The sequence below is a fragment of the Physcomitrium patens genome, chromosome 22 (genome assembly GCF_059467195.1).
Source record: "Physcomitrium patens ecotype Gransden chromosome 22, ASM5946719v1, whole genome shotgun sequence".
NCBI lineage: Eukaryota > Viridiplantae > Streptophyta > Bryopsida > Funariales > Funariaceae > Physcomitrium > Physcomitrium patens.
The window spans coordinates 14,280,023-14,299,326 of record NC_143431.1 but is presented as its reverse complement, the minus strand read 5'-3'; the positions used below and the strand labels follow the sequence as shown (position 1 = coordinate 14,299,326).

General features: G+C 37.1%; 1 protein-coding gene across 4 annotated transcripts in view; it reads right to left on the bottom strand.

The window, feature by feature from the left end:
- Window positions 1-778: 778 nt before the first annotated feature.
- Window positions 779-19,304, bottom strand: part of LOC112274883 (dynein-1-alpha heavy chain, flagellar inner arm I1 complex) — a 35,023-nt gene continuing 16,497 nt past the window's right edge. For 3 of the 4 annotated variants that reach the window (XM_073530043.2, XM_073530044.2, XM_073530045.2), the window contains exons 38-74: window positions 18,829-18,948; window positions 18,124-18,329; window positions 17,450-17,774; window positions 17,061-17,292; window positions 16,773-16,863; window positions 16,506-16,644; window positions 16,255-16,376; window positions 15,861-16,068; window positions 15,368-15,610; window positions 14,963-15,049; window positions 14,666-14,845; window positions 14,361-14,503; window positions 14,025-14,229; window positions 13,581-13,832; window positions 13,113-13,382; window positions 12,442-12,747; window positions 11,650-12,147; window positions 11,042-11,115; window positions 10,550-10,775; window positions 10,231-10,362; window positions 9,777-9,992; window positions 9,020-9,255; window positions 8,630-8,873; window positions 8,235-8,471; window positions 7,664-7,798; window positions 7,156-7,260; window positions 6,863-6,997; window positions 5,773-6,257; window positions 5,065-5,188; window positions 4,703-4,907; window positions 4,195-4,514; window positions 3,579-3,685; window positions 2,748-3,279; window positions 2,470-2,557; window positions 2,224-2,315; window positions 1,530-1,847; window positions 779-1,181 (exon numbers count right to left, since the gene is read on the bottom strand). In XM_073530043.2, the coding sequence (XP_073386144.1) occupies window positions 957-1,181; window positions 1,530-1,847; window positions 2,224-2,315; window positions 2,470-2,557; window positions 2,748-3,279; window positions 3,579-3,685; window positions 4,195-4,514; window positions 4,703-4,907; window positions 5,065-5,188; window positions 5,773-6,257; window positions 6,863-6,997; window positions 7,156-7,260; window positions 7,664-7,798; window positions 8,235-8,471; window positions 8,630-8,873; window positions 9,020-9,255; window positions 9,777-9,992; window positions 10,231-10,362; window positions 10,550-10,775; window positions 11,042-11,115; window positions 11,650-12,147; window positions 12,442-12,747; window positions 13,113-13,382; window positions 13,581-13,832; window positions 14,025-14,229; window positions 14,361-14,503; window positions 14,666-14,845; window positions 14,963-15,049; window positions 15,368-15,610; window positions 15,861-16,068; window positions 16,255-16,376; window positions 16,506-16,644; window positions 16,773-16,863; window positions 17,061-17,292; window positions 17,450-17,774; window positions 18,124-18,329; window positions 18,829-18,948 (7,863 nt within the window). In that variant the 3' untranslated portion in view covers window positions 779-956. The remainder of the gene's footprint in view (window positions 1,182-1,529; window positions 1,848-2,223; window positions 2,316-2,469; window positions 2,558-2,747; window positions 3,280-3,578; window positions 3,686-4,194; window positions 4,515-4,702; window positions 4,908-5,064; window positions 5,189-5,772; window positions 6,258-6,862; window positions 6,998-7,155; window positions 7,261-7,663; window positions 7,799-8,234; window positions 8,472-8,629; window positions 8,874-9,019; window positions 9,256-9,776; window positions 9,993-10,230; window positions 10,363-10,549; window positions 10,776-11,041; window positions 11,116-11,649; window positions 12,148-12,441; window positions 12,748-13,112; window positions 13,383-13,580; window positions 13,833-14,024; window positions 14,230-14,360; window positions 14,504-14,665; window positions 14,846-14,962; window positions 15,050-15,367; window positions 15,611-15,860; window positions 16,069-16,254; window positions 16,377-16,505; window positions 16,645-16,772; window positions 16,864-17,060; window positions 17,293-17,449; window positions 17,775-18,123; window positions 18,330-18,828; window positions 18,949-19,304) is intronic. The other variant, XM_073530046.2, reaches the window with a different exon arrangement.

Genomic DNA, 19,304 nt, shown 5'->3' with positions numbered 1-19,304 from the left:
GCAAAGAGTGTGCTGTCTTTAAATTCAAGCAATCAATTAAAGATAAAACTTTGGAAGGCAAGATGAAGAAGATCAAGGAAATCCAAGGGCTCATTATTTTAAGGTATTTTTTTATGTTAAGTTATAATTCTAATAATCTTAGATTCACTAGGAAAAAAATCAAGGATAAGGTTGTAGAGTTTAATTTTGTAGAAGAAGATTTGTTACCTTGCCAAATTAGATCATCAACTCTGAGGGGTGGTATTAAAGGCATCTAAAAAAACTTTGACCATGAATATTGGAGAGTGGATGCGCCTTCAGTCTTGCTTTCTAAAAAGACTAGTTAATGACAATTTGGAGCTTGGTAGCATATGTGGTATGTTATTTTATGTTGAAGGATGCAATAATAGGCTTGGAATTACTAAACTCCTTGGGTTCTTTATTGGGATGATTTCTAAGTCTATTAGTTAGTTTGAACAGATGAACTTTAGAAGAAAGATTATAAAAAATGTAGAAATTTAATTTGGATAAATAATTATATCAATAGATTAAAATTTTGGATAAATGTAATAATTTGATGAAGTTGTGAATTTGGATGTGGTGTGCTTTGTTGATGAAAAATTGAGATTAGATCTTTGGTATAGATTAGGATGAGTTTTGGTTGGATGAATTTATGAAACTTTAAAAAAAAAACCATCGTGCTTCTATCTCAAAACCTTCTGCAATTTTATTTTTATTTGAAAAAATCTTAATTAGAACCCTTCTCTTAAAATTTTAAATAATTGAATAATTGTTGAAATTTTAATAGAAAAAAAGATTAAAAAAATATATTAAAGACAAATGTGTGCAGTTACACACAATTGATATCATTAAATCCAATTCAATCATACAATGCAAGTAACTACATCATCTGTTAAACATGATTTTAAAGTTTTAACCTCCACTCATCCAGCCCCAATGGATACATACAATGCAAGTCAATGATCAATATTGAGGCACAAAGCAACACCTTGAAGCACCCAATGGGAAGGGTGGATGGTGGTGGAGAGGTCAGCTTCGAAGATGAGACCAACTCCCATGGCATTCCGCCGTGCTTGTGTCACATACACAGGTGTTCGAAATGTGTTGGTGAGTTTCAGCTTGTTTCCTTCTATGGGAATGATGTGCAGTATCGGGAGCTCCACAACTAAGATTTTGGGGTCCTGGGATATGGCATACAGACGACCTCCACTTGTATCAAAACCACACATCCTACAAAATCTTTTCCTTTCTAATACAATTCCCAAACTCACCCCATCCTCACTCAGAGTACATGAATACATTGCACAGTCCCAATAAAAACATGGGCATAAAAACAATTCCAATAGTTAACTGGCATTAATATGTTGGGGTTAAAGGAGGACCCAACAAATTACTGGGAATGTAGGTGGAACAATACTGTGGGTGTGAGAAGAGAGGGTGGAGACAAGGTGTGAGAGAATGTGTTAGGGGGTATGAAAAGAAGAGAGAGAGTGTGTGTGAGAGAGAGAGAGAGAGAGAGAGAGATGCACCTGAGTCCTGAGCATGAGGGTGTCTGGGTTCCAAGAGGCACCCTCCAGGTAGAGCCCTGTTACATAGCATCCATCCTGGGGCTTGTCCTTAATCTCATCTGGGTGCATGTAGGGTGTGACTTGTGTGTAGATGCTGGATTGGTCAAGGGGCCATCCTTTGGCACGGCATGTGCTCTGCACAAGTGCTGCTATGAAGGTCTCTGGAATGTGGAGGCCGGACATCCACATCACCACTGGCTCTCCGACCTCAATCCATTTCTTATATTGCTGATAGCGCCTTTGGAACCATGCCATCCATGCTGGCAGCATCTTCTGAGTCTACAACACCCACAATCCACCACACCACATCACTTCACTCTCACACTTCTATCTGTATTGATGCATCCAGGTCACAGTTAGCATCACCATGCCATGGTTTTAACAATGCTATGCCTTTTTTTTCTTTAGAGGAAAAGTATGTACAAAAATCATCTGTTGTTTGCTAATGCACAAATACATAAAATAGTACTTGCATGGGAGGATGTTTTGTCATAGCTCTTCAGTGTTATCATTTTTTTATTTGTTGTATTTTTAAAAATAAAAAATTACAATTATTAAAAAGAAGAAAAAGAAAATAATAAAAGCTTGAGAAATCCACAAAGCAAACCCTGAAGGTGTAAACCAGGGAGATATGTCAGTTCAAAGCATGTGTTACTTGTGCAGTCATCTTGCGCCACATGGAAGGTAATTCTCCATTGAAGAGAGCAGTTGACAAGTCATCAAGGTCTGTGCTCATGCCAATTTCACCTGTTCCATGTAGTCTCATGTCAAAGTGGGTCTGTTGCTGCATTGGCTGACATGATGCAAGGGACCTGGAAACCTACTCTTTCTCTTCCCTTTCTATCATTAACCCTCAATCTCAGATGATCATGCATTGGTCTAGGGCACACATTGGACTTACCTCCTAAAGCTCTTTGTAAATGAAATAAGCTGTTCCCCATGGTATCTACTAGTCTGTTCCACCTCTCCACTTCTTGCAGCAACACCACCTGTTGTTTGAGGACAAAACTCAAAAAATAAATTCAGAATTCAAATAACACCTTTCAATTATTTAAACAATGATTTATTAGGAAAGAAAAATAGGAACACTTGGTTTTAATCAAGAGAGATTGCAATGCTGTGCAGTGGCTGAATTGGGAACAAATCCTGGAGAGAGGAGCTGTGGATGATGATCCTGACCTGCACAGGGGATGGGATTCCTATCTGTTTCCTCAAGGCTGGGAGGTCAAATGGTAGTGGTATTTTGGTAAGCAGGTCAGCCGCAATCCTGTCAACAATGTCTTCCTGGCGGGTGCCATCACTACCACCTGCTGCACTAGGCTGCATGCTCACCAAGTCCTTCCACAAGGTTTTGGTGCTGCTGGAGTAGTAGCTGATGTCTGCATTGGGGTGCAGACCAAACACTTGTGGAGATTGCACAATAGGCAACTCCCCAATGTAGTGTATGTAGTGGTCTCTGTGCCCAGTCTCTGGCAGCCTGTACACAATGGACTCACCCGTGGAGGCAAAGAACATGAAGGGATGCACCTTATCAAACAGGAAGTCCCCCAGGTACTCCTCCAGATATGTTGTGAGGATTCTTCTATCAAAGGAATCTGATACCCTACCTCCATACATGGCCTCCCCTATCAAATACCTCAATGTGCCCCATGGAATTTGGTCATCCTTGTTGTCAAATGCTTTTTTCAGATATGTTGATATCAATGCCAAGCTACAACCAAAACACCACCATTCCCCCTTATTTTCTCTTTGCATTGATATAAAACATACTCATTCTCTTGTACCAAAGCATGTATTTTTTAAAAAACTTATAAAATTAGTATGTTTTACATTCTAACCATAAACTTGATATGAAAATAATTTATTCTGTCTAAATTCATATGTTTCTGATGCACATGTTTTAAATTCTAAATAAAGTAGTTATTGATAATAGCATGTATATGATGATGTGAAACTAAGATTTTTTTTTTTTATTTTTTTTTATTTTTTTTTTCCCCTATAAACTTGTACCTAATACGCAAGTCTGTTTCATTAAAATCATAAGGAACATTCCATCCAAGTCTTCCATATTTCCGCCGCTCTTGTACCACTGCATGAAAAAATGCTACCACAAAGACCTACAAAATATTGTCATTGATTCTGTTAATGAGAATTTTAATCTGCATCTGATATTTTAATAGAAAATTAAAATATCCTAAGTATGAAATATTGTTTTATCCAGTAAGTTGACCATTGTATATTATTCAAATAGTAATAATAATAGTAATGATAACCCCATTTAAAATGATGAATTGCATGAAAAAGGGTTCTGAAATTTTCAGAGAAAATTGTATCAATAAGCAATTGTAAAAATAATTTGAAAATTGTTAGAAAATATAATATCTACATTTTCTGGGAGGAAGTTGATATTTTGATTGTTTCACACATATTGTGCTTATCTTGTTCATAACATTCTTTGATTTGATTTTTTGGTCAATTCTCCTCTAACAACCTCCAATAAGGGTAATGTGTAGGAGAAGTGAGGTTTCGTTTCAGTGTGCACTTTACCACAATCTTCACTTAGCATTGGGAGGAGGACCAAGAGAAGCATGATGGCAGACAGAGGAGGATGAAGTTTGGGAACCACCTGAGGTCGATAAGCAAAGTGAGGGCATTCAGCAAGGTTCTCTTCACTGATCTTGGCATATGAGGAGCGCAAATTGAGCTTCAGTCCATTGGGGGGCTCTGCCACCACCTTCAGGCTCCGCTGCAGGATGCCCAGGGGGAATGTGGATGTGGGCTCTGTTGTCAGCCACAGCCGGAAGTCATTGTGGGGCTTCACTAGTTTCTCCAAGATTTTTTCCAGGGTCTTCAGCCAGGATGGGAGCAAATGGCAGTTTTGAAGCATCACCCACAAACCCCGCATGGAACCCTGCTCTATCTGCTCTGCTGCCTTTGGACCCATCCCTGGTGCCCCCCAGTGCCATCCCCACCTTCCTTGTTAGTTGGTATTTGCATTCTCATGAAAGGAAGAGGGATGGAGATGTCATTCATGTTGGTGCTCAAAATACCAAATGGTGCAGGGACATTCATTTGGCATGGCAGTTTTTAGAGTGATAAGGTGTGAAGAAGCATTTTAATCATGATGTTGTCACCTTGCCCAAGAGCCATGTATTTCAGCTTTTGCCCTGGTTTGAACCCCATTTCTTCACCAAGGTTGAATATGTCAAAAGCAGGGTCTGCACCTGGACTTAGGATGAAAACTATGGGCATCATGGATGAACTTTGAGTGTGGATGGCTTTGTAATCTAGTACAGGAGGCATTATGTACTTCTCTCCCATGACCTTCATCACATATTGCTGTCACAAGATATATTGCATTGTGGTGAACAATTTGGTACTAAGTCATGATCAATTTTTGCATACAAATGTTATTCAATCACCATATAACCATCACATTGTAGTTAAATATATATGTATATATATACATATATATATGGTTTCAACAAGTACGTACAGTCAAAGAAACTGTGATTCTGTCTATGCGGAAGCAACGCAGGACCATGAGTTGCTCAAAAGTTTCAAGTTTCTCTGAAAATCCTCCAGGCATGGGCATTGCTTCTGGACGGGCTTCATTATACCTGCACATGGTTTTTGAAAATATAATAACATTTATGCTCTCATCACAGCTCAATTGTGACCATGCTGAAATCTTCCAGTTTCATATTAATGTTTTCATAAGTGTGTACATGACAACATCCAACTTCAGTAATGAATGAGTTGTGGAAGATGATAGTCATGCAGCAAGATCATGTTCATGGGTCATAGTATAAATATGAATGATTTAAAAAATGAACCCTTAGATGTATGCTTGTGGTGTTGGGAAGTTTAAATGCTAGTGAGTCATTCTAAAGAGCCAAAAAGAATGGGTGGAGGAAAACCAGCACTGGTTTATTACACAATTAAATGCCTTGGAGAATACAAGACTTGATGATATCTACATGTGTAACATGATGACAAGATGTGTGCACTAGGGAGCAAACAATTGTGCTACTGTTAAAATAAAATAAAATAAAATCCTATTTGCTTAACATGCTCATTGTAGTGATTTGAAAAGTGTTTTGGCAGATGGATGGATGGATGGATGGATGGATGGATGGATGGATGGATATAAGGAGTAAAAATGGTGAGCAAAGCAAGAATGATGGAGTCAGGGGTGAATTACCAAGCTTGCCATTCCTCCTCATGATCTTCAAAGTGCAGGCCCAATTCATGGAAAGTTGGAGCCAAGGCAAAGAGGGCAGTCATGTCCTGCCATCCCTGCTCAGAGAACCAGGCAGGGAAGGGGTTGGGCTTGAGGGCCTTCTCAAGGGACAAGTTGCCCTTAAGGAAGAAGTCCAGATGCTGCTGGTTGAGAAGGTTGTCCCCCTTGAGAATACCCAAGGTGAACTGGAAAGACAGCATTAGCTTGTGCTTCTCAAATAGGCCCATGCATGCATGATTGTAGAGGTCACTTGTCAAAGCATCCATGATATTACTCAGCCGCCCCTCCAGTGTCTTATGCTTCTGGCTAGTAGCAAGAGAGATGCCAAAAACCTCCAGAAATGAATTCAAAGAGTACTCATACATGTTGTTGATGGCAGAGAGGTTGCTCAGCACAAAAAATAAGATGGCACCTCGCTTGGCTGCAGGAAAATACCTTTCCCGAAGCTGCAACAAAATCCATATCCTCATCATCAATACACCATAACCTTTGCCTCAATCTCCCTATCTTGTGTTCTCTCAAGGAATCAGAAAAAAACTTGTGTATGTTCACGACAAGACTGAACATTTTGCTTGCAAAATCATGAGTAGTTGAATCATCAATAATACCTTTTATTCCTCAAGGCACATATCTTAACAGATTATGCAATCTCAAGGCCTTGATATAATTATAATTGATGACTACTAATTACAGCACTACTACAAAATCCTAAATGAAAGTTGAAGGACTGTTGGTAGTATGATTTGATGTTAAAATTGAAATTGTAAAATTTTAAAAAATAAGTGGCTAAGGGTCTAAAATCATGTCTTGAATTGGTGCTTTAAGGCCTCAACATTAAAAAAATAATGTCATTATTAATTGTATCCCAAAAATCCAAGCCTCGTTTAATACTTTTATACAGATCACTTCAAGTTACATCTAATAAATATGACCTCCACTGTGCCTTAAATCTTGAAAGACAAACAGTAAATTGATCATTGAATAGAACTAGTTTGCAATTGGAAATGGCTGCTAAGCCATCGTATTGTGTGATAATGGGTGAAGAGCATACCATGTTTATTTCAACAGATGTTTCTTGAGCCATGGCTAGCTTCACTGCGATTTCACTTGCCTTTGATTTAGTGATCTCTAGTGTTGCAATTAATTCATGGTTATCTAGGATATTTCCTGTGGCAGCACTCAGTTCCTTAACACATGACACCCATAAACACCTCCATCTCCATTAATTTGGAACATGGTAAAAAACAAATCTGTATTATGGTAATAAAATTGTAAGCAAATCTCAAACAACAGAAGATATCTTCTTATCACTGAAAACTCAAGTGGACAAAATCACAAAATTACTTGTAACAGTGTGTCCTCAAGTTGCTTTAATAATGCCTTGTTTTCACCAGTTTCAATAACCAGTTTCTCTCTTAGTTGCTCCAAGTCTGGCCTTTCATGTCCCACCTAATGAATTTCAAAACAACCAAAGAATATTTTAAATGCCTTCCACTCTCGTTCAATTGTTGATCGTGAGCTTGGCTGTGACAAAAAAAAAGTGTGTGTGTGTGTGTGTGTGTGTTCATTTTAAAGTAAGGAACAAATACCCTTAAGATTACTGGTAGATACATTCTAAAGTATGCTCAGCTCATTGGTGCCCAGATGAGGTGACATTCATGTCCTGGGTGCTAAGAGGAGGAGGAGGATACACAGGTGATTTGCAGCATTGCTATCCTACACCATGTTGCTACAGCATTGCCCCCAAACCAAGCACAGACTCCCTTGCAATGTTTGATTTCAGTTTCAAACCACACATCACAGATTTAGTGTTCCCATGGCATGATTTCAAAGAAATCTTTCTTAAACTTACAGTTGCATTCAGAAGCTGTGCTTGGAGACCTTGTTCTGTTACACAATAGTTAATAATCAGTGTCTTTCCAGAAATTTCTGGCCCATATTCTGGATTGGGCAGCTTACTCACAAGATAAAGTCTGAAATTTTCATCCTGAACAGGGAAATTAGACAGTGTATGTTATTAACATTAACTGTATTGATGATTGTGATAACTGATATTTTTTAAAAATAGATACATTACTAAGAAAAGCAGTGACATTGCAAATTTTCATGTGATGGATATATTGAAAAACAAAAAAACAAAACAAAACAAAACAAGTATCTGTAATGATTGTTTTGAACAAATGAAAACCTGCTGTGCAATGGGACAATGATACAATTTGTAAAATATAAGAAATAAAGAAATGAGAATGCATAAAAAATAACTTATCTATTTTCTTAGCTTCTAGATAAGCATTCTTTGAAAATTAATTTATTATTAATAATGTAAAAAATGAATAATTTTTAAAAATTTAACTAATATCCTTTTTAATGCTAAGCAAAATTGTATGAAAACAATGTTAGAACAACAGAGCAGAAAATCCTACCCAATCAATTTCTTTATCACCAAGTTTCACAGTCTTTCTTCCTCCTGGTCCAGAAGTTGTAATTTTTTCTAGTATGGGATCAATGATTGGATCTATGTATTCATCCACATTTTCAAACATGAATGGGAATCCATATTGAATTGCCAATTCCAACTGCTTCAGAAAATCTGTGTCATTAAATGTTCTTATTTGACCTTCCAGCATTTTTCCTTCTTTTTTCTTTATCCAATTGATGGCCTAGTCATTTCATGCCACTTACATGGATGAGCTTCTAACTTTGTTGGCTTTGTGAATAATGACCTCTGATTCAACATGTTCTAATAGCTATTCAAATTTTCTTTCTACATTGTTTTAGTGAATATAAAAATAAGTATTTTAATGGATGTGTCTCTTACCTGAAGCTGTGGATCAATGCAAAGAGGGAAACGTGAGCCCTTGGTAGTAAGAATTCCATTCTGAATGGAAAGATCATTGGATGGAAGCCCTTGACTGTTCCAAGTGCTGATCTCAACTTCAGTTGTTAAAAGGTTCTCAAGATTTAAAGGATCACTCACTGGAACCTTTCTTTTCAGAAGGTCTGAATGCCAAGTAGTCTTGATCAACATGGTTCTGTAATCTATTGTAAAGCCTCCACAGTAACTGCAATGCAATCCACACATCTTTAAAATTTGTGTCCATTGGATCAGATTATTGAACATGCATGTATGTGTGTGTGTGAGAGAGAGAGGGAGAGAGAATGACATAGGAACAAGTGATTGTAGGAACTTAAGCAAATAGTAACAGACCTTAAGAAGCTTGAAGCCAATAAACAATCTCCTAATAACTTGACACGATCAAATGCCAATTCTTCTAATTCCTTTGACCATCGAGCATGTTCACTTCCAAGTCCAGATATGAGTTGAGATGCTGCATCAAGCCTTTTTTTCATCAAATCTGCATTTGTTTTCAATGCCATTTGTTCTCCATAGGCAACTTCATATTGTTTATTTAACTCTGCTAATTGTACACTCAAATTCCCAACCTGCTATGATCAAAGATGAATAAATAGTTTATTTATTTATTTTTTTGAAAAAAAAAACCTAAGGGTACTCTCAAAAAAAAGTTCAAATAAAACATTCTTTAAGAATCTATGAACATAAAAAACACCAAAACTAAACTGGACAAAGTAATGCACAGAAAACAGATAGCTAATTGAAATATTAATTAAGTATAGGGTTGTGGTTAAATGGAATAAAATATTTAAGAATAAAATTATGAAGAAATTTTATTCCTCCAATTATTCATTGTTACAAACTTGAGCCAACATGCATGTTAAATAAAGACTACTTAATAACTTTCAGAAACCAATATACATTACAAATTAAGTTTGATGCATATAAGACTTATTTATATTTATATGTAAAAGTATGTATATAGTTTTTTCATGTGAGAGTGGACTCTTTTATACATGCCTATTGATAGAGAATTTGAAAAGAGAAAATTATTGAAGAGAATGGAATAGAGGAGAAGGGTGGGAAGGAGCAGAGGTGGTGCTGAAGGGACCTCCTCTTGGATTTTGTCCAGTTCTGATTGGGCACTGGTAAGCATTTTTTCAGCAGCAGCAACAGCATTGCGCTGTGGAGCAACAACTTTGAGAATGCCATAGTAGTTCATCATGGCCACCACCCACCTCAGGAGCCCTGCTGCTGCTTGTGATATGGTTTGCACATTCTCCAAACTCATGTTGGGATCTTTGAAGTACTCCCTTAAACCTTTCATCTGCCCTCCACCAACCCAATTCCACCCTTACCACTTGCCCCCTGATGCAGTTGTTTTTTTCACATGTAAGAGATGTGGAAAGAAAAGAAAACCAAAAATCAAAAAATTGGATGCTTCTGTCCAATAATTATCCCTTTTTATACAGTATTGTGGCAAGAATCAATACTGTATGCATGTGGGAATGTACTGAGACCCTGAGGACAGACTCTGAGTAAAGAAGGATGGAGTGTAGGCATACTTGTCTCTCAGAGATAGTGTCTTTTTCAAATTCTATCAAACTTTTCAGGAAACTACTATCTGCCATCATCCCCTTGGCACCTTTCCAAGAAACATCAGGAATGTGCTTGAGGATGCACACACATTCACACACCTGGTTTGGAATAGAATTTAGGTATTAGCACCTCCACACATCATAGAAGTTTGCGGAGTCAACTGTTGAGCTGTGTCTGTTGAATTATTTACCTCTATGCACTTACTTTACAAATATTCAAAAAGTTAAATATGTCTTGATTAGTAAGAATGAATTTTGGTTTACTACGTCCATGCACCATGACAACCTTTTGAACATAAATGTTGGGCTTGGCAAATGATCGAATTTCTGTGATTTCATCTTTCTTCAAGCTGTTCAGAGCTTCAGCTGCAGCCTCCAAGGCAGGGAGGGCATCAGCTAGAGCCACTTCTGCCTCACCCTTTTCTATTGCTATCTGAGCTTTTTGTGTGGCTAATTCTTTAGCCTTCTCCTCTGCTGTGGTTTGCTTTGCCACAACTATCTCTGTATTCTTGCTGCCACAACACAGAAGTTTGAGTTAAAGATCTTCATTTTGAAAAATTACATGAGAAGTCTCTTCATTATATTTGCATACCTCTGTGTCATTGTAATCAAGAATGAAATCCAGTTTGTTTAATTTCAACAATTTTTCAGTTACTTAAATATTTCAGAAGTTACACACACTTTTCTATCTCCTTACCTACAAAAGCTCATAATGTTGTGTAAAATCATCAATCAAGTAAACATGTAATCCAGGCATAACAAAAGTTTGGAAAAGTACCTAATTACTTCTATGAGTGCATTAACTTCTTTAGTCTTTGAATCTACAACAATCTTTGCCTTTGCTAAGGTTTCCTGTAGAAACATAATTATGTATTTATATGTCCACTTAAAATAGTGAACACATTATTTCATTTAAAAAAAATGGAAGACTTGAAATAATTATTGCAGGTCTCAAAATTTAATTTCCTATTCTTCTGTTTATTTTCATGTTTATTTTTAATTGTGCTGACTCAATTAGTTTTGGTAGAACAATCCTTCTCTGGGATGGATGAATAAAATGGTCAATAAACATTCAACATACTCTTTGTGTGAATACACAATCTAAATCCTTTAGAATCCTATACCAACTAGTTGAAAATTTTAAGCTTCTTATATGATCATCATAATTTGTATTTCATTTTAAACTGTTCATCTGTTCAAGTGGGAAGATGGCCACAAACCACACTGGAGATACCACTTGGAATACTCTCAACCATCATGTTTGTTGTGCATATATACCCATACACTTGCACTCATGCTGCTAGTGGAAAGGGAGGTCACTGCACTCTCCAAGCCCTAAAAACTGTCAGGGTTGTCAAGGGCTCTTTGGGATGAAATTAAGAGTACCTGCATGGCTGTCACCTCTTTGGCAGCTTGAATGAGCTTTTGCAATCCCCCTTGGAGCCGGTTCACTTGGTTTGTGTTGTATTGCCGTTTTTGCTTCAGTTTGGAGCAGTAGGTCATGATGAAGTCAAGGAAATTTTTGGGGGTCACAAAATTGGTGCGCCTTGTCTCTGAAGTGAACTGGGGGCTGAGGGTGCACACAGAGGAGTGCACCATCACAATGTGGCCCAGAATGGACTCCCTGAACTCTGCAGGAATGTCCACTCCAGCCAGGAACACTGTGCACACAGACAGCAGTGCATCCTCTGGCCAGGGGGTGAGCCAATCTATTACACAGTTGTTCACCAAGCCAGGGAAGTTGCAACACCGTGTACGGAGTGTGTCCCCAACTGGTGACATTGCGAGTGTGATGTGCAGATTGCTGCGACACCGGCTGATGAAATAGCTCCATACATTCTCCTTTGTGTCCACCATTCCTGATGCTGCAGCTGCCTCCCGAACCTTCATAAATGCACATCACTCTTTTTAATCCAATTCCTAGTCTCAGGACATGTTTAATCCATCTTCCATTTCAAATTCTTATCCATTTCATGAAGATACTTCTTGTCACTGATAAAATATTTGGAATGTTTGATTGCAATCATACAGCTGATGTGGTGCTATTCATTTGTATCATACCATAAATTTTCTACTAAATTGAATCCCAGTGAATGACAACAATTGGAATTGAATAGATGGCATCCAAAGTGAGTGGAGGCTTGGTTATTGGTAGGGATGGAGGGAGGCAAAGGGTACTTGGTTAATTATGCCATCTTTTTCTTCTTCTTTGAAGAGAGCAGGCACCATGCCAGATGTGAGCATGTTGTTGATGAGTTCCAAAAAGCCTTCACTAGCAACATGGGCATCTGTGAATAAGAACACAACAGCCTTGTTCTCCAATCCCAGCATGTTGTACAATGCTTTCAGGTCCTCCCGAAATGTATCTTCATTGTAGCCTCGTGCTAATGTGATTTGAAACACCTTGCATCCAGCAACAAAAGCTCCAAGAATGGACAAACTCTTCTTTCCACTTCCTCCAACCCCCACAAGTAATGCATTACCCTGGAAAAACATGCCCAAATTATCAATAGAAATACTTTTATTTAATCTGATCATTTGCAGGTGAACCTCCTACTTTGTAAGAAAGAATAGGCTTGAAGGTTTCTTTTTGCAGACTTTCAAATCATACATCTTAACAAATTTTGAAACTATAATTACAACTAAACAGGTTATATTAAACTCACTTGCATAAGTTTTTAAAAATTAACTGGCTTTGCCAATTTTCATTTATATTGCAAACATCAATTATTCAATACTAAAGTAATTGATTATTACATGCTGAATATATTGGAGGTAAAACGTGGCATTTAAATAGAACATAAAGGACTTTTTTCTAAACCATGAGTAAATTTTATTTGTTTGTTTACTTGAGGAATTCGCATTATGCGATGAATTCGTGTGAGGTGTTCCAAAGCATCTTGAAACATGACAAGATTCATGGGTTTATTCACAAGGTTGTACTCTTCTATTGCTTCTTCCATCCACGGCCTGATCAAATCATAACTACTCAGGTCTTCATAAAGCCTTGGCTCTGTGGGTTTTAACACATTTCTATAATCTCCATAGACTATTGGATTTGCTAAAACCTCATCAGCAACTGAATCAAATTTTTCACGTATTATGGCCTCAATCTGCATCTGTAAACAGTGATATTAAAATATTCTTAACAAAATTCATGTGTTGAACAACTATGAAGTTTTTTTACTTCTTTTAATAACATAATGTTTTATTTGGATTTCAATCATAGTAGGACTTGGACCATTCCTGTTATGATTCTGAGTCAATAAAACATAATAATTTTTCATCTTTTAAGGAACATGAATTAAAATAATTACTTCAACAACATGTCTATCATTCTCATTGATAAGACGGTCATAGAATATGCGCAGGCACTCATTGCGCCACAACCGTATCATTTGACCAATTGTTTTTATTTTGTCAATAGTTGATAAAGTCATCCCTTCATAGACACGACTTAAGTCACGCAAATTGAAAATATAATGGAATCTTGAAGGTGTTGGTGGTAGTTTCTCAACAATGTATGTGTACAACTTTAAGGTCATATATGTGATTGAAGGTGTCAACTCCTGGTATATAAATTTAATTCGTGATTCAACAACTTTTCTAAATTTTCAAAACATTTGGTTATACAATTGTATATATTTCCATTAGTATAAGATAAGTATGTGATGAAGAAATTGAATAAAATATTATTCCATTATGTTTGTTCATTAGCACAAACACAACACATGTTTATGTGGAGATGTGGAGAGCATTACTTTCAAATCTGTTCCAAATTTATGAAGATGAGCATCAAGGATGGCACTGTAGATGTGAGAGAGAGTGGTGCTGGCTGGAAATTGAATTTCAAAAATGTTGAAGAGAGAAATGAACCGTGGATCAACAGGATTACGAGCTCCACCTGGTCTGCCCATAGCTCCAATGAACTGAACATCTAGAATATTTTTCCAATTCAAGTCTTTCCTGAACCATGCATTATGCAACCACCATTATCCAGTTCAGATTCATATATGACATGGGGAAGAAGTGGAAGTATTTGAAGAGGTTGTGGCAAAGGCACCAGCAGTGGACTAGGGAGGGGAAGAGGAACACACCCTCTGCCATACATTCCACCTTTGTCCACCAAAAGCTTCAGGAAGGCAATGGGTTGCTGGGTTCCATAGGTATCCACCTTAGGCATATTCATGTCATCCATGAACACCACCATCTTCCTATTCAGTGAGGGTCCGTAATCAACCTGCACAGTTGCCACTTCATGCTTCTAGCACGTGGAAAGCATTGTTTACCCCCACTTCCTCCCCACATTTTTAAGTTGTACTCCCCCATCCCTGAAAAAAGTATTAGATTAGACATGAAAGGCAACAAACCAACTCTTTTTGCACGTGGAAGAAAACCTTGCCTTTGTTCGCTTTTCTATAGAGTCTTCAATTGATGTTTGGACATCCATGGAGTTTGTCCTGCTACTGAAATTCATGTTGAGGATGAGTATCTTTGATGTTTCCAAGGTTGTGAAGTATTTTTGAATGATGACTGTTTTTGATGTTCCACTTTCACCGACAAATAGTATTGACTTGCCATGCTACAATTCAAAAACACAGTGTACTGTGATTCATTACACATTTCTAGTGGGGAGTCAGAAAGCCAATCATCAGTAAGTGACTTTAGAACATTAAACTGGGTTGGTACTTTCACGTACTTGAGCAAGGAGATTTAGGATCCAAGTTGATCGACATGTGTCAAGAGTGGGGACTAGTATTTTGCTGAAAGCTGCATCTGGTGGAGGCTGAAAGGTGACAAACTTCAAAGTACTTATAAAAATGTGTGCTTGTAACTAAAATTTCATTGTACTTAAAATTCAATATGAATCAAAATCCATATCATGAAACAAAATTGCACTACAACATTTTAAAACTCATTTTTCAATTTTGAGCATATCAGCCACTAAATCAATCCAATCCACATGTGAATATTGTGTTCCACTTTTCACACTTTTTTAAAGTTGAAAGAATACTGATGCCATCAAAATAAAATGGTTCCATTTGATATTTTTTTAAAAATAATATGTCTTTGAACTCTCACAAGTGGGATTTAGATTAAGAACCTCGTAAACTGGAACAAGAGCTTTCCAGGATTGCCACATTAATGAATCCACATCAAAATGGTACTCATAGATGAGGTCAGCAGGGAGTTGATTGGGAGGGATGGGGTGGTTGGAACTCAACCCCAGGGTGGCAATGCTTTTTATGAAAGAGTCAAACCGACTCCGATCTTGTGAAACAATTGTTTGCACAATGCTTCCACCAATTGACCACACACAAAGATATATAAACAATGCCTCAAGTGCCTATGTATGTATACATCATTGATCACAATTTTGAAAACAAAAACCATTTGTAGGATATCTTGTTATGTCAAGATTATTATTACTGATTCTCAATACCACCATGTGCTAATATTATTTTTTCATGTAAATATATTTTAGGCTTATCCTTGCTAAACTAAAAGAAACTCAACACACCATTATATTTGATCAAATAACATGAATATTTTTTAATATGTAAAATTGATTCCAAACAACTTTGAAGAGTGTTTACTACAGGTCGATGAACTTGAAACTTGTCACACAAAATGGCTTCTAGCATATTGCATAATTGTCGCACCATATTGAGATTTGTCAGTGGAATAGTTTGCATCAATGGCTTTGTAAGCTCACCCATCACAAGCCCTTCCAAAACAAAATCTATACATGCAGGTACATACTTTTGAAAGAGTTCCCTGATTTGTTCAGTTTCCACTGGTCTTCTGTATGCATGAGCAACAGTATTTTAAAACAATGAATTACTAACTGGAAGGAATTAAAAGTTCATCACAGCTTTTTTAAACAAGAATAAGGCTACAAAAGTTGCATGCAGTGTAAGTATCAATTAACTTCTGCAATATTTTGTAAATCACTTAATTATGTGATACAAGTTTCAATGTGCTATTTACTCTTTCTCTCGAGAATTGCACCACCTCCAAATATAAGGTTGATATCCCAAGTTCTTTGAGTCAACAAACACCATACCACATCGACTTACAGTAGCAGGTGATGCATATTGAAGATCAGACACCTACATTTGAGAACAAAATGCATTTTTATTTTTCACTTTTCTTGGTTGTAGAGTATGTTTTTACAAGGTGATCAAATTGAGCATAATCTGAAGCAAAAAATTCAATAATGTTCTGAAATTTGTAAACACCTCAAACAATAACTTGCAATGATTCTGAACTCGTATTCGTTCTCCATTTGGGAGTGTCAGTAGTTTATTATCATCCATCACACTGTTCATGTCTTCTACCCATAGAGCATCAACATCACCATCAAAAACCAAATAACACCTACATCCCACAATAATTAAGTGTGTGCAAACATGTGGAACCTTGTCAATAGTCAGTATGTATGTTCATAAGAGCACACGAGTAAGTGAAACAAACAGTACATTAGAATTCAGCTCAAGATTTGAAACCTGTCATTGGCATGTCCAGGTTGGAGAGGCTTGTTTATTTCTCTGAATAAACTAGATAATAAGCCATCCGTCCAATCACGTGTCTCAGCATCTATTAATAATAATAAAAAGAATTTCAAGTTGATATATGATGATGATTGATGCAAGTGAAGCCAATAGAAAAGTAAAAGTATATTATTGTATTATACTAACAGAAGTATTATCTGCTGATGGAATAGGCAGATGTAATAAAGTCATGTATAAATTGTGCTCTACAATGTAGTAAAATGAAAAGACAAGAATCTGTACCCATCAGCCCATAGAGTTCATGTGTGGGTTGGGCTTTTGAATTGATAATAAGGAGGGAGGTTGGATAACCAAGGTTAGTTTGGGCCCTTGCAAGCGTTTCAATGATCACCGTCTTGCCCCCTCCAGTTGGACCAACAACCATTGTGGTGTGGCGGGTAAGCATTGTTTCATACAATTGAATGACTTTATCCACTTGGTCTGTTGGATTTGTCATGACAAGGTAGCCATGTACCTGCAAAATGCATTCATGCTCAGACTCAATGCAACATAGAAATCAAAAGCAGGTCTCTGTTGAAGTTAGCAATGGATGACTCCTCCATTAGTTCTCAGTGACTCTATTAGGGCACAACATAGAATTGCAGGGAAGGGAGGGAAGGAGGAATACACACCTTAAGATCATCCTCCACAACATCATTGAAGGAAGGGTAGCGCACACGAGGGCAATCCATGCCGGGGAAGAGATCATTGATGAGCCCCAGAAACAGTGGGACATCTTCAAAAGTGAATTTGGGAAGGTTCATGTCCCGGAGGGCTCTCATCAGCACAAGCTGTTCACTCATGGCTGCATCTCCTCTCTTGAAGGCTCCTGCCATTACTAACACTGATTTCAATGCCCGCAGTCCAAAGTCATAGTGATATTGTTTTGACAGCTGCTCCCTTGACAACTTGTAAAGCACTGTCATTTTCTTGGCCAACATTTTGGCAGTTTCAAATCTGGCCACATGCCAATGAGTCTTTGTTATGTTATCACACACAGTTATTACACCCACCAACTTATTTGGTTCAAGCAGAAGAATTGTGTTACAGATGTTTTTGTAACATTTGATTTGTGAGTCTAATTTTTTTATGCCCATGTGTGTGAAATTCAGATTCATGGTTCAGTAACTTTGATATTCTACACAATAGCATCACTATTACAACTATGTCAGCAGATGAAATTGTATATGTGAAACATATCTAAAAATGAAAATGCAAATTGTAGACTTAAGTATGCGTATCATAAACATACTCAAACAACTACTGTGAAACTGAATAAGAAGCAGAAAGGGCAGATTGAGAGCACCCTTCAGAGAAGAGCATGATTTCACAGATCTGCTGCAAGTCAGGCACAATCATGGTTACAGGACGGAAGAGTGCCTTCAAATTGTCAGGGAGCTCAGTTCGTCCTGCATAACCTGGGTTCATGGTGATGAAGATTCCTGTCCTTGCATCCAATGCTATTTCTTTCCCTTCAAATGTGAATTTCCTCAAACCATTCTTCATTGCTTCCTAAAATAGGATCAAAGAATGAGTCTACCACTGTCATCACTCACCCTACCATGATGTTCCCTGATTGTTAAAATTTTCAACTCAAAAAACCAGCAGCTGAAGAGGATTGAGGTGTTCTACAGTGTGTTTCATGACATTATTTTTCCTCAGAAACAATGTTCAGATAAGTGAGTGAATCAAATGGTTACAAATGAACTTGATCATGTGTGTTAGTATGATTGCATTATTGACTTTGAACTTTCAAACACAAGAATTCACAACTTGAAAATGATATGCTGTAATCTTAGATTGATGATAATAATCAAATTCCAATTATTAGACAGGATCCAAACCTTTAAATCACAAATTATCAATGAAAGACCAAAATTAATTCATTGATATTTAAAATAACAGTTGCTCTAGATTCTACTGTTCTGTATCATCCACATTAAATTGAGTGTAAAATGTTTGTGCAAGCTTGGATATCTGCTCAAATAGGAGTCTATTGAATAAGGAATACCTGGATTTGTTTGATTTGTGATGACACAACAGACAATACCTCTGCATCAATTCTATTGAATTCATCAAAACACCCCCAGGCCCCACATTGAACAAGGCCTGAAAATATAGAGCCCATTGCCTGCAGAAAATTTGTCAAAACATGAGGATTCAAATCAATCTAAAATTGTAACAAGACTTGAATACAGTAGTTTACCATTATCAATACATTGAGGGCCACTTTGCACAATGGTTAATTGTCAAGCAGACATAGGATATCAACAACATGGTTGGTTGAGAAGAAAAAAAATGATTACTTGTCCTTCTCACTAGAAATAAAATGCAAATGGACATTTTAATCAAAAAAGCCTACAGAGCAACACTTTATGGCAGTTTTGACATCAAGGAGTTGTTTGCTTACCAGGAAATTGGATCAAATAATTCTTGAATGGGCAAATAAACCAAACAACATATTTATAATATTTCAATTAGTTTCTG